At 43.1% G+C, this 14,870-nt stretch overlaps 1 protein-coding gene across 3 annotated transcripts; it reads left to right on the top strand.

Moving 5' to 3' along the window:
* The first annotated feature begins 351 nt into the window (after positions 1 to 351).
* LOC139543493 (uncharacterized) lies at positions 352 to 6,267 on the top strand. 3 transcript variants are annotated; one of them, XM_071349602.1, is made up of 10 exons: positions 353 to 2,411; positions 2,805 to 2,866; positions 2,944 to 3,018; positions 3,151 to 3,189; positions 3,301 to 3,375; positions 3,688 to 3,792; positions 3,881 to 4,015; positions 4,252 to 4,280; positions 4,390 to 4,475; positions 5,467 to 6,267. In XM_071349602.1, the coding sequence occupies exons 2-10, from the start codon at positions 2,813 to 2,815 to the stop codon at positions 5,493 to 5,495; spliced, it is 627 nt and encodes a 208-aa protein (XP_071205703.1). In that variant the 5' UTR covers positions 353 to 2,411; positions 2,805 to 2,812; the 3' UTR covers positions 5,496 to 6,267. The 3 variants fall into 3 exon arrangements, 2 of the variants coding, with proteins under 2 accessions (XP_071205702.1, XP_071205703.1); XM_071349601.1 differs by having other exon boundaries at positions 352 to 2,866; XR_011668727.1 differs by having other exon boundaries at positions 364 to 2,866; positions 4,188 to 4,280; positions 5,467 to 5,491.
* The last annotated feature ends 8,603 nt before the right edge of the window (positions 6,268 to 14,870 follow it).

Here is a 14,870-nt window from a genome sequence, read left to right on the forward strand (position 1 = left end):
AGATATGAAATGCAATCATAATTGACTGTAGTGCATATAAGGCACACACAACAGTTCCATGATGACTGAAAACACAACCGTGGGATGAACAAGTGACACATTTCTGGGCGGTCCATTTAAAATTCAATAATTCTTCCCTCGCCCCTTGCCCTATAAGTGTCAACTCATCAGACGTCATGATACGTCATCACTTTTCTGCTCTTTTGCACACCAGTATCTACTTGCACATCACAATCTGCTCATCTATCACTTCAGTTGTCACGTTCGTTGTCCTCCTCATCTGAGGATGAGTAGTAAGAAGGATCGGAGGACCAATGCCCAGCGTGATATGAATACATTGTTACTTTTATTAACGAATAACACTGAATAACCTTACAAAACAATAAACGGACAAACCAACAAAAATGCAACAGTCCCGTATGGTGACATAAAAAAAGACACAGAAACAGGAACAATCACCCACAACCCACAATACAAAACAGGCTACCTAAATATGGTACCCAATCAGAGACATCGACTAACACCTGCCTCTGATTGAGAACCATATCAGGCCAAACACATAGAAATAGACAAACTAGACATACAACATAGAATGCCCACTCAGATAACACCCTGACCAAACAAAACATAGAAACATACAAAGCAAACTATGGTCAGGGCGTGACATCAGTGTTAATTTGCTAAATTGTAATTACTTCGCTACTATGGCCTATTTATTGCCTTACCTCCTCACGCCATTTGCACACACTGTATATAGACTTTCTTTTGTTTCTATTGTGTTATTGACTGTACGCCTGTTTATTCAAAGTTAAATCTAGAATTGGCTTCCTATTTCGCAAAAAAGCATCCTTCACTCATGCTGCCAAACATACCCTTGTAAAATTGACCATCCTACCGATCCTCGACTTCGGCGATGTCATTTACAAAATAGCCTCCAATACCCTACTCAATAAATTGGATGCAGTCTATCACAGTGCCATCCGTTTTGTCACCAAAGCCCCATATACTACCCACCACTGCGACCTGTACGCTCTCGTTGGCTGGCCCTCGCTTCATACTCGTCGTCAAACCCACTGGCTCCAGGTCATCTACAAGACCCTGCTAGGTAAAGTCCCCCCTTATCTCAGCTCGCTGGTCACCATAGCAGCACCCACCTGTAGCACGCGCTCCAGCAGGTATATCTCTTTGGTCACCCCACTAAAACCAATTCTTCCTTTGGCCGCCTCTCCTTCCAGTTCTCTGCTGCCAATGACTGGAACGAACTACAAAAATCTCTGAAACTGGAAACACTTATCTCCCTCACTAGCTTTAAGCACCAGCTGTCAGAGCAGCTCACAGATTACTGCACCTGTACATAGCCCATCTATAATTTAGCCCAAACAACTACCTCTCCCCCTACTGTATTTATTTATTTATTTAGCTCCTTTGCACCCCATTATTTCTATCTCTACTTTGCACATTCTTCCACTGCAAATCTACCATTCCAGTGTTTTACTTGCTATATTGTATTTACTTTGCCACCATGGCCTTTTTTTTGCCTTTACCTCCCTTATCTCACCTCATTTGCTCACATTGTATATAGACTTATTTTTCTACTGTATTATTGACTGTATGTTTGTTTTACTCCATGCGTAACTCTGTGTTGTTGTATGTGTCGAACTGCTTTGCTTTATCTTGGCCAGGTCGCAATTGTAAATGAGAACTTGTTTTCAACTTGCCTACCTGGTTAAATAAAGGTGAAATATATATTTTTTTTAAATCCATGTGTAACTCTGTGTTGTTGTTTGTGTTGCACTGCTTTGCTTTATCTTGGCCAGGTCACAGTTTTAAATGAGAACTTGTTCTCAACTAGCTTACCTGGTTAAATTAAGGTGAAAAACTGTTGTTGTTTTTTTAAATCAGAAGTGTGCACTTTATTTGAGGGCTGAGGGGAGAAGGTGTGTATTTTAAGTGTTTGGGAATGCAGCCCTAGTGTGTTGTATTGGGATTGTGCCACAGAGCATTATGGGGGTTCTATGTGGTGAGAAATTTAGTGACGTTGGATATAGATTAAAAGTGAAGAATGATGGTTGAGCATTTTTTTTATATTATTCAATTCAAATTCGTTTTTTCAAATTACAGGAGAGCGAGGAGGTATATTACAAATAGTTTTCTTGGTTTTAGAACTTTATTTTTGTTTGCAGTTAGCAAGGCAAATTTAAATAAATTACACGAACTCCAGTAGCTAGCTAGCTAGCGTTACCAGCGCGAGTGTGCATTTATCTCCTCCAGAATGGTAGAATGGCCAAAGCTGTCGAAAATGTTGTGGATTTATTTGGTTGAAGAACCATTTTCATTCTCTGGGGTACACGGAAAAGGTGGGAATTAAAAGCGAGGGTCGACCTCTGCTTGAGATCAGTTTCATGAAGAAGGTGAGGGCGTTCAATACTAACAGGTATCAAAAGTATAACTGGTTAAGCACATCACGTTCGTTATTGAGCTACAACCAGTGAGAAGATGATACCACCAGTCCGGCTCCAAACAGGCCTTTTTCTTGTGACGTTTTATGCGCAGTCATAAAGCTGTGACCTAAAATGACGTAACCATGCATTCATTCACTACATAAACTGTGTTCAGATTTGATTTAATCTGTACAATAGTTTTCTTCACTCAGCTTGTTGCAGGTAATCTTTGGTCTTTTGGGGCACCTCGTTCCCTACATAAATATACATATATAGGGAATAGGGTGCCATTTGGGATGCCATCTTTGTGTGTGAGTCAGGATGTGTTTTGTGTCAATTAATTGATGGAAATGTTTCCCTCAGAAAAAAAGATGGATCGTAATGATGAGAGAATAAAAAGAGCTTTACGACGCCGCCCTTATGTGGTAAATATCAAATATTTGTTTGTTTTGTCCTGTTTTTGTTATATTATCACATTTTAAATTGAGTGTTGTGTTGACAGTTGAAACCAGTGAGGGTGATCACCCCTGATTCCGTGTTGTGGCCAACCGGCAAGGTGCACAGAAGGCCAAAGCCTGTAAGTCATATCTGACCTGAAACGAAAACACATACTCATTAGTTATGCATTCTGCATGTACAAACTGCAGTTATCAGAATTAAAGCAAATGCAGATATCCCTATCTAACCTCATTGAATGCTGTCTTGACAGTCTACTTCAGTGCAGACCCCTCAGATCCACAAAAGGCCTGTAAGTCACATTCAAATTCAACCACATAACAGTACTTATATCATTTATTGATACACAATTCAAGGCCAAAATGAGCAAAGCAGTGTTGAATTCATTCTTTACTGTTAACAGCCAATCATTGTGAGCTATGGGCGGGACCAAACATCTGGGGATGGATGGAGCGTCAATCCAGAGCCTCTCAGCCAGGTCAGACATCTCTGCTGTTCCCATAGAGACACAACAGATAGATCAATCTGTTGATTCATATGGCCATTTTGGTTGGCTTGGTTGAATTGACAATCATCCATTTGAGATGCTAAAGAATCCTATACTATGGAAGGTCTTTAGCCCCATCCCTAATGTTATGGGAGTTGCATTTATTGCATTTTCAGTTACCCATGTATTGCTCACTACTTGTACAACCATGTTGGATTGCCTACATATTCTACATTTCCTTGAGGGTCAATGCCAGTGTATTCTATGGCTGCCATGAGTACATGCCTTTCTCTGTCTACTCAGTCTGGAAGGGTGACTCGGCTGATAGAGAGAAAAAATGATGACGTGATCTCATCCTCCAGTTCGGATGACTTTTCGATCTACTCCTTCACTGACTGTGAATCGGAGGTAAGAGTTGTACCTTACCGTCCATGTCTTTGTTGAGTGACATCACTGTGAGGAGGATGGTCTTTGACTAGTTGACTCTGATACACAGTGTGATGATGAGGATCATGAAAGGAGGACACCACCGCTGAAAGTTGAGAATGGAAAGGTGACAAAGCTTGACGTGAGGGATATGGACGAGGATGATGATCTGTCTCTCCACTCCTTCGATGAGTCAGACTTCCTGGTAAGTTCTGCATATGATTTTTAAAAATATATATACATGGGGGATTGGAAATTATTACTTATTGAGTGTAGTCATGTATCTGCAATGTGTATAGAGTAGTTAGAAAGTATTTCTACAGATTGTGTTGAAGATAGCACTTTCCTATATGTTACTTTACTTTCTGGTCCTACAGAGTCCAGGGAAGGTCTCAGGTCCTGTATCTGTCAAGAATGGCCTCTCTCCTCTTGTGACCTCAGCACAACGGACCCTGGCTGAAGCCCTACGGGCCCTGCCCTCTGCTGTAGGCTCTCCCTATCCAGTAAATGTCCCAAGGCCTCTGACTCCTCTCAACCCTGTCATTATCGCTCTGCCCCGAACTGAGAACTTCCCATACCGCCACAGCCCTCGCCTGGCTCCCATCACCAACCTGAGCGAGACCGGCAGGAAGCTGCTCCAGGAAATGGCTGGAGTGGCCCCACAGGTGAGGGGAAATACAAGAAGGGAATATTGGCCGTAAGTCCTTCTATAGCATAGCATAAGTCCTTCTATAGTATAATATAGCTCAAGAGAAGAGAAAACCCATAAGCTTACAATACTTTATCTCCTTGTCCAAAATATTCAGGAAGGGAAGGTCAATAAGAAAAAGAAGGGCAAGGCCAAAAAGGTAGTGAAGCAAGAGGCCAGTAAGATGCAACAGATGGGAAATGTTGGAGAAAGTAAGGAGGAGGACAAGAAAAAGGAAAAGAAGAGTCTGAGGAAGAGGTGAGGAAATAGAGGAGGGAGAAGTGGAACATGACCAGGGAATACTAGACTAGAGAATTAGAGAAATAGAATGAGGTAGCAGAGAAAGAGCAGCTATCTGATGTGTAAGTGCAAACTTAAGCAATAAGGCACGAGGAGGTGTGGTATATGGCCAATATATCACGGCTAAGGGCTGTTCTTACGCACAACACGGAGTGCCTGGATACAGCCCTTAGCCGTGGTATATTGGCCATATACCACAAACCCCCGAGGTGCCTTATTGCTATTATTAACTGCTTACCAACGTAATAAGAGCAGTAAAAATAAATGTTTTGTCATACTCGTGGTATACGGTCTGTTATAAACTGGGTGGTTCGAGCCCTGAATGCTGATTGGCTGACAGCCGTGGTATATCAGACCGTGTACCCACAGGTATGACAAAGCATTTAATTTTACTGCTCTAATTACGTTGTTAACCAGTTCATAATGGCAATAAGAAACCTTTGGGGTTTGTGGTATATGGCCAATATACCACGGCTAAGGGCTGTATCCAGGCACTCCGTGTTGTGTTGTGCTTAAGAACAGCCCTTAGCTGTGGTATATTTGCCATATACCACACCCCCTCATGCCTTTTTGCTAAAATATACCACGTCTTTCAGCCAATCAGCATTCAAGGTTCGAACAACCCAGTTTATAATACTATTTATTCTCCTGTGGTTTTTGATTGACAGGTTTCTTCAGTGGCTGCTGCCCAAACTGAGATGTTCAAAGAAATAATGGCCAACTATTACTTCTACCACACACACACACACACACACACACACACACACACACAGATTTTGAGTATTGGTTACTCCTACAACACACACAAATGTAATTTCAGAGACAGGAACTATGATTAGCAAAATACTTATATTGGTCTCATTCTTATATTTTGAGACATGCAGCATTATTAACAAAAATAAAATGATATTGATCCCCATACAGCCTATGATAATGAGTTGGATTTACATGTTTAGGCTTGGAAATATAGCCAGGAGAAGCAGGGTCAACACCTCTACTCATGCCATAAGTGCCATGACATCTTTAGTAACCACAGAGAGATAAGACCTCTGTCTCCACGGTCTCATTTAAAGGACAGCACCAACCTTAGGGCAGTGTCACTTGTATTGGGGTCTTAGGTCTCCTATGGCCAAAGGGAAGAGAAGAGGGCCCCTTACTGGTCTCCTTGCAATATCTGGTCTCCCACACAGAGATGGAAATCTACACCTGTTTAGACCCTGGAGGATATGACTTCAGATGAGAGATGCAGAACGTAAAAGTTTCAAACACATTGATATGCAAATTCAGAACCATTGTACACTGAAGTGGAGCATGCATCTGGTCTGAAGCATGTCAAAAGAGTGCAAATGAACTGGGACTGGAGGACTGTATCACATTTAAACTAAAATAGCATGTATCTGATGTAGCTACACTTATCTGTTCTTCAATTGTGCTGTTTGAAACGTGCATTTCCAATAAAGCTTTTTAAATTGCAATTATTTGTGTCAGACAGATTTTTGTCTTAATTAATTACACCAGGGGTTCTTAAACTTTTTACAGCAAGGGAATATTATTGTACTGATATTATCTTACCTGTTATCAGTGGGGGGGTTTATTCAGCTGCTCTGGAATGTATCCCACGGTAGGTGGCGGTAGTGAACCAATAAATAGTTGGATTGCCCGCCAGAAACCCAACCAGGCAGGCAGACTGTTGTTACCATGCAACGAGCAGACGCTTGTGAAAAGTACTAGCTACAAAATTGGCTAAATGCCTGCTGCTGTATACATAGCGCGCGTGTGTGTATGTTGCTAACCTAGCTAGTTAGCTAGCCATCAATAAAGTTCCTAACGTTACAACATGGCAGACGGCTGGAGCACCTGACACCGGAGAGGCTGCCTATCGTTCCCGGGATGCTGTCAAAAACCTTACAATTAAGTAAGTTGCAGTTGGCCTTTGTGTGGCTTTTATTCCTTGCATTGCCATACAAGCAAGACACTGTCTTTAGCTAATGTTAGCTCTCAAAGCAGATGATGATAAACACCCAGTATATTGCTTGACCTGGTCCCTGAGTTTGCCATGAAAACATGGCATTTGTTTATATTTACAATAGTGTTTACAGGATCCGTATTCAGAGAGTCACCTTCACAGCAGCCCTCTCTCAACACCTTCAGCAGCAGGTTTTGACTCAACAGGAGAGGGGAGGCATTGAGCTGGACACCCTCAACTCACAGGCTCAATCAGGTATTAACACTGTTTTGAAACAGCAAGATGATGTTAGATGTTTTGAAACAGAAAGATGTTAGATGCTTCTTAGTTGAGTAGATGTTATTTTCGTGGTGGCTAGATATGGACCAGAACATCTTGGTTTTGTTTTCAGCCGGAGATGGTGAGGAGGAGTTAGTGGTAGGCAGGCAGGAGATGCTGTTCAGTCAGGTAGGTCCTCTACCAGTGTCCTTATAACAAATAAGACTTCACTGTTTAGGATAGTTTGATGTTGCATAGTAAGTTGTGTGTGTGTGTGTGTGTGTGTGTGTGTGTGTGTGTGTGTGTGTGTGTGTGTGTGTGTGTGTGTGTGTGTGTGTGCACACGCGCAATATGAAATGGTTTTGTTCCAGAGTGAGTCAGTATGCCAGACTCCACTGGAGAGACAATACCACACAGAGATCATGGCTCTGGAGCCGGCAGACGGAACTGCAGGATTTTCACCTACATTGATTCTGACTGCTATATCAATTGGGAAGGGGTGGGTTTCTACTGAATCTCAATTTCTGTAATGGTTCTGTAACCACAGACGCTGGGAGAGGGGCAGCAAGTACAGGGTGAGGATTTACTAATAAATAGACATGAAACTAAAGAAGAACAGAGTCTGGACAAGAGAAACAAAACATGATCAATGCAGACACAGGAATGAAACTGAGGAAGTGACAGATATAGGGGAGGCAATCAATGCCGTGATGGAGTCCAGGTGAGTCCGATGAAGCGCTGGTTCGTGTAACGATGGTGACAGATGTGTGTAACGATGAGCAGCCTGGCGACCTCGTGCTCCAGAGAGGGGGAGCGGGAGCAGACGTGACAATTTAATTATTCAAAACAAAGCATTTACCTAATTTCTGTCCCAAAGAAATGTTAGTGTTTTAAAGCTGTTTTTGATATACTCATTACAGGATTCCCAGAGTATGGTGACGCAGGTCAAGTCCAACCCTACCTTCATGGCACATAGGATGGCCAATGTCAGACACAGACGACATGACAGACACCCAGTGTAGGTCCCTGTTACTCAGCAAAGTGAATTATTATTAAAGTGAATGTAATTGAAGCAACATTGATGTGTGATGTGCTGCTTTGAAGACAAAACAGTGTACCGGTATGTTCACATTACACCATACCCTTGTATGCAAAATGTGTTTGTGGTATTCTGTTGGTCTGCAGTGACAGCACCGTCCCCAAGTCCAGGCTGATTACCTGGGAGCCCTCGGAGGACTTTATGAAGACCAGCCACGTGGTCAACACACCTGTACAGACCATGCACATCATGGGGGACCTGGGACCACCAGGCAAGTGAGTAGCACAAGGGGGAAACCACTATGTAGCCTATGCACTTATTACACTGCTTTGTATGTAATAACTTTGAAGTACATTCCAATTCAGCAATTGAAAAGTGCCATTGTATTCTTGTATTCCTCAGACTTGGCCAAAACGAGAAGGAATGCTTGTTGTGCACGATAAGAGCAGATGGAAATGGAGTGATTACCATCAAACCAGACTTCAACAAAGTTGTTTCATCAGCAAAGGTCATCTCAAATCTGATTTTATTTGTCACATGCCGAATACAACAGGTGTAGTAGACACCTGTAGCTTATTTACAAGCCCTTAACCAACTATGCAGTTTAAGAAAAAGAAGTGTCAAAATAGGCTTTGTCGTGCCCTCTTCACGACTGTCTTGGTGTGTTTGGACCATTATAGTTTGGTGATGTGGACACCAAGGAACTTGAAGCTCTCAACCTGCTCCACTACAGCCCCGTCAATAAGAATGGGGAGGTGCTCAGTCCTCCTTTTCCTGTAGTCCACAATCTTCTCCTTTGTCTTGATCACATTGAGGAAGAGGTTGTTGTCCTTGCACTACATTGTCAGGACTCTGACCTCCTTATAGGCTTTCTCGTCGTTGTCGGTGATCAGGCCTACCACTGTTGTCATCGGCAAACTTAATGATGGTGTTGGAGTCGTGCCTGGCCGTGCAGTCATGAGTGAACAGGGAGTACAGGAGGGGACTGAGCATGCACCCTAGAGGTGCCCCCGTGTTGAGGATCAGCGTGGCGGATGTGTTGTTACCTACCCTTACCACCTGGGGGCGGCCCATCAGGAGGTCCAGGATCCAGTTGCAGAGGGAGGTGTTTAGTCCCAGGGTCCTTAGCTTAGTGATGAGCTTTGAGGGCACTATGGTGTTAAACACTGAGATGTAGTCAATGAATAGCATTCTCACATAGGTGCTTCTTTTGTCCATGTGTGAAAGGGCAGTGTGGAGTGCAATAGAGATTGCATCATCTGTGGATCTGTTGGGGCGGTATGCAAATTGAAGTGGGTCTAGGGTTTCTGGGATAATGGTGTTGATGTGAGCCATGGCCAGCCTTTCAAAGCACTTCATGGCTACAGATGTGAGTGCTACGGGTCGGTAGTCATTTAGGCAGGTTACCTTAGTGTTCTTGGACACAGGGACTATGGTGGTCTGGTTGAAACATGTTGGTATTACAGACTCCGACAGGGAGAGGTTGAAAATGTCAGTGAAGACGATTGCCAGTTGGTCAGAGCATGCTCGGAGTACACGGCCTGGTAATCTATCTGGCCCTGCGGCCTTATGAATGTTGACCTGTTTAAAGGTCTTACATCGGCTGCGGAGAGCATGATCACACAGTCATCCGGAACAGCTGATGCTCTCATGCATGTTTCAGTGTTACTTGCCTTGAAGCGAGCATAGAAGTTATTTAGCTCGTCTGGTAGGCTCGTGTCACTGGGCAGCTCTCGGCTGTGCTTCCCTTTGTAGTCTGTAATAGTTTGCAAGCCCTGCCACAGCCGACGAGCGTCAGAGCCGGTGTAGTATGATTCGATCTTAGTCCTGTATTGACACTTTGCCTGTTTGATGGTTTGTCGGAGGGCATAGCGGGATTTCTTATAAGCTTCCGTGTTAGAGTCCCGCTCCTTGAAAGCGGAAGCTCTACCCTTTAGCTCTGTGCGGATGATGCCTGTAATCCATGGCTTCTGGTTGGGGTATATACGTATAGTCACTGTGGGGACGACGTCATTGATCTACGTATTGATGAAGCCAGTGATTGATGTGGTGTACTCCTCAATGCCATCGGAAGAATCCCAGGAACATATTCCAGTCTGTGCAAGCAAAACAGTTTTGTAGTTTAGCATCTGCTTCATCTGACCACTTTTTTATAGACTGAGTCACTGATGCTTCCTGCTTTAATTTTTTCTTGTAAGCATGAATCAGGAGGATAGAATTATGGTCAGATTTGCCAAATGGAGGGCGAGGGAGAGCTTTGTACACATCTCTGTGTGCGGAGTAAAGGTGGTCTAGAGTTAGTTTTTTCCCCCCTCTGGTTGCACATTTAACATGCTGGTTGAAATTAGGTCAAACTGATTTAAGTTTCCCTCCATTAATGTCCCCGGCCACTAGGAGCGCCGCCTCTGGATGAGTGTTTTCCTGTTTGCTTATGGCGGTATACAGCTCATTGAGTGCGGTCTTAGTGCCAGCATCGGTCTGTGGTGGTGTGTAGACAGCTATGAAAAATATAGATGAAAACTTTCTAGGTAGATAGTGTGGTCTGCAGCTTATCATGAGATACTCTAGCTCAGGCGAGCAAAACCTTGAGACTTCCTTGGATATCGTGCACCAGCTGCTGTCCTATCCTGCCGATAGTGTTTAACCCGCCAGCTGTATGTTATTAATGACGTCGTTCAGCCACGACTCTGTGAAGCATAAGATATTACAGTTTTTAAGGTCCCGTTGGTAGGATATATGTGCTTTTAGTTCGTCCCATTTATTTTCCAGCTATTGTACGTTGGCTAACAGTACGGATGGCAAAGGCAGATTAGCCACTCGTCGCCTGATCCTCACAAGGCACCCCGATCTCCTTCTGCGAAATCTACATATTTTTTTCCTACGAATGACAAGGATGAGGGCCTGTTCAGGTGTCTGGAGTAAATCCCTCTCGTCTGACTCATTACAGAAAAATTCTTTGTCCAATTCACGGTGGGTAATCGCTGTTCTGATGTCCAGAAGCTCTTTTCGGTCATAAGAGACGGTAGAAGCAACATTATGTACAGAATAAGTTTCAAACAATGTAAAAAAACTAACAAAATAGCATGGTTGGTTAAGAGCCAATAAAACGTCAGCCATCCTCTCTGGCGCCAGTACAACTTTATAAATCCATGTTACGGGGAACAAAGGGAATTTGTTTTTCTGAAGGGTTTGGTCACAGATCTGCCAGTTCAGATCAAATCCCACGTTTTGTTGCCTGACTCAGGACTCAAACCAGTGACCTTTCAGTTACTGGACTAATTCTCTATCTTCCACCTTCTAACACTTAAAAAAAAAATATATTTCACCTTTATTTAACCAGGTAGGCTGGTTGACAACAAGTTCTCATTTACAACTGCGACCTGGCATGGGCGTCCTAGGCAAAGTTCCCTTTACACTATCCCATGTGCGTGTCTCATGATCTGGTAATGAGGTAGTCCTGCCTGTAAGTTTAATACCAGTGTCACCCTCAGCTCAAGAGGGCATTACATCTTGGTCTAATGGTCAAGACACTGGTTTTTCCCATGGGAGGCCCGGGTACAGATCCTGCCCATGAAATATGCACACCTCTCCCAAAGCACAATTCCACTACCACCAATGTAGTGTTTTTTTTTGCAAACAGCAATGGTGTAATGCCCCCTTTGTCTCAAACCCGGGTCTCCCTGCCCGTAGGCAAACAAATATATTTTAGTGAATTCAGGCGGTCGCACCAAACAGGTTTTGAACCTGGGTCCATCAACTGTCAAGCCAACACCTTAAGTGCTACGCCAAGATGTCCAAACCTTTCAATGAGGTTGCTCGGTGTTGGATTAAGGTTGCTACATTACCTCCTTCCTTGGGGAGAGCATGCCCCCACACTTCTTTATAGCAAGTCTCTCACGTGTACACACATCTTTGATGGCTTCACAGGCACTATCCCACTTCTGATACCAATGTAACAAATTTGGGGGTAGCTCCAACTGGGACTCGAACCCCAGTCCAGTGACTAGCAAGCCAACACCTTATCCATTACCCCAAGAGATCAGAAGGTGGTAAGTGTTGGGTTAAGCTTGCTACAATATATACTTATATAGGGCAATGTGTGATCTGGGTGAGGCAGCATTGCCACTAGTGCTCCCGACACAGCCAAACACAATCTTTACCTTCTTAACCTTACCTAACCTAAAGTCAAATACATTTAGACAAACCACCATGTGAGCAGCAAGTTTAGGGTTAATGGAGTGAAGTGGGTGATGGGTAGGACCACCAGTATGAACTATATGTCTATGAATGTATTACAAACGGGATGGATGCTCTTCATCAACACCATATTTTCTGTGAAACTAGAAATCAGCAATCAATCAACAAGACTAATGAAATGGAGTCAATGAAGACATTAGAACTGCTAAAGGTAATATATTATATTCTGAAACTAATTTCTTACTGGTAGATTTTGTACATGATCTGTCAATCCTGATAGCGACGCTCTCTCTCCTCCCCTTCCCCCCCATCTCTCTTTGCACGTGCTGGGGCGAAGTTTCCCCTAGATACAGATCTAGGATCAGCTTCCCCTCCCCAAACCTAACAAGGACCACTAGCGGGGGGAATTCAAACCTGATCCAAAGCCAGGGTCTATTTGGGGAACTTGTCCCATCCCCCACAACTCTACATGTGGATGCGGCTTTCTCCAGCTCACCATGCTCACAAAGAAAACAGCAGTGTATTTCAGCTGTAAGTATTTTGAAGTTACTAGCGATATTATTTTAAATGAATTTACCTAGCTTCTTTATTATTCAACAATAACTCGGCCAATGTAGTTGTAGCGGGCTACATTTCGTCGATGCATGGAAAAGTATTAGCTATGGTGAAGCATTATGTTAGCTAGCTAGCAGGATTTTTCCTGCTATACTGTTAGGTTAATTAGCCAGCTAGCTGCTAAAGGTTGCTGGAGTAGACATTAATACATTCCGGAATTGATTATTATTGCATTGCTTATCTTTGCTATGATGTTTTAGATGTTCTCATATGAAAGAATTTTGTGTTGTGCATAATGTTAAACTCCATAGGAGTAATGTTAAACTAGCTACTGGTAGCTAGCTACATTGTAATGCAAATGTGGTCCTAGCTCGGTAACGTTAGCTTTCCTGTGGCAGGACGAGTTATTTGCGCAAGTCACAATGTGAGACATTTTGTTTAGAGGTGATTGTATTTTGAAATGGCAGCTAGGGATAGGCATTTGGAATATTTCACTATTCAAATATGGATATGCGGATGGTCCAAATACATTTCTTTATTTTGTGAAAATATGTTTTGTTTGCCGCAGGACCGGCAGAGACAGTGCGGTGCTAGAAGGGAAGGTTTGATTGGGAGAGACAGTTGTTGCTGCCATAGGTAATCTATCATACTATACATTTATTAATGACATGTCTATTTTAAAATTGTTCTCGTCAGAACATGGATAAAAGCAGGAATCTCTCGTGCCAAGGTATGTAGCCAACCGTCAACCACCCCCCCCATATCCTGCATTTGAAAGTGGCAATCGGCAGTTGCAAAATCCATTTGTGGACCTGCAATTTAATGATATATATACCCATTGATTCTTGAAGAATATAACTTATACATGCCTCATGAGCTTAGTTCATCTGTTGTACCCCATCAGAACTCAACATATAAGCATGTTTTACTTCAATGTGGGTAAACAAAATGTAAACAAAAACTATGTAGCCTCAAAACATGGTTAAACATGGATCAATCCACTAATGGGAGGGAAATGTAGCCTCAAAATTAGCTGTTATTGGCAGAGAGATCTCAAACTCTTTGTTATTGGTCTATTAACTTAGACCACCTGGGGATGTCACCAAGCAAGCCACAACTCCACCAATGCAAAACCTGCTGATTTAGAATGTCTTATGTAGATTGTATTTTCAATCAGCAACTATCAGGAAGTTACACTGATAACATTTTTTCATAGTTTCATCAGCTGTTGTACAAATATGATACAAAACACCAGCTGAGTGACACCGGCTGCATCAGTGAGTATGAACCTGACAGCGAAAGCTCGAGTGACAGGTATTCAGAACTCACTCGGCCTGGTAAATTTGTGATGGTAGACACCGGCTGCTTTCGCAAAGCAAGGGATCAGCCGCAGTCTACCGTCAAACTTACCAGGCTGAGTGAGTTCTGAACAAAAATCTAATGTTGATGCTTGCTACAATGTGGATTTGTTGTTACTCATATGTATTTTCCATCTTTTTGTGTTTTACAGGCAAGCCTGGGAAAGAACTGAAAAAACGCACTAAACAGTCAAGACAGACACCAGAAAGAGGCCCAAAAAGACTTGGACGCAGGATCAGAGGACAGCGAGGGATGTTCAGAACTCACTCAGTCCGGTAAGTTGGTGAGGGTACACTTTGAGACTGCTTACCTGACACGGAGGAAGTCTTTTCTTTTTATCTCCTCTCCCTTACCTTCCCTATGCCCCCCTCCCCTATTGTGTTGGACCATCATGTGTTTTAATCTTTTCTTTGTTTGCGATTAGGTTTGGAGAATGACTTCTCAACCCAAGAGGCCTAAGAGCAGCTGTGAGAGAGCATCAGTTTGGAAGCATTTGGGAAAATGTAAAGTGCTAAAGAAGGTTCCCGGCAAAGAGGATTGCCTGTTATGGGTCAGAGCCAGCTCTCAAAAACAGAACATGGAAAGACATAAAAACCTGGTGCACAACAAAATGCAAACAGACAAGGCTCTCCGCAGCCAGTAAAAGGCTAGCATGCCACGAAGCTGAAGTTCACACAGGTGAATGGGAGAGTTGTAAA

This window comes from Salvelinus alpinus, chromosome 18 (genome assembly GCF_045679555.1).
Source record: "Salvelinus alpinus chromosome 18, SLU_Salpinus.1, whole genome shotgun sequence".
NCBI classification, from domain to species: Eukaryota; Metazoa; Chordata; class Actinopteri; order Salmoniformes; family Salmonidae; genus Salvelinus; species Salvelinus alpinus.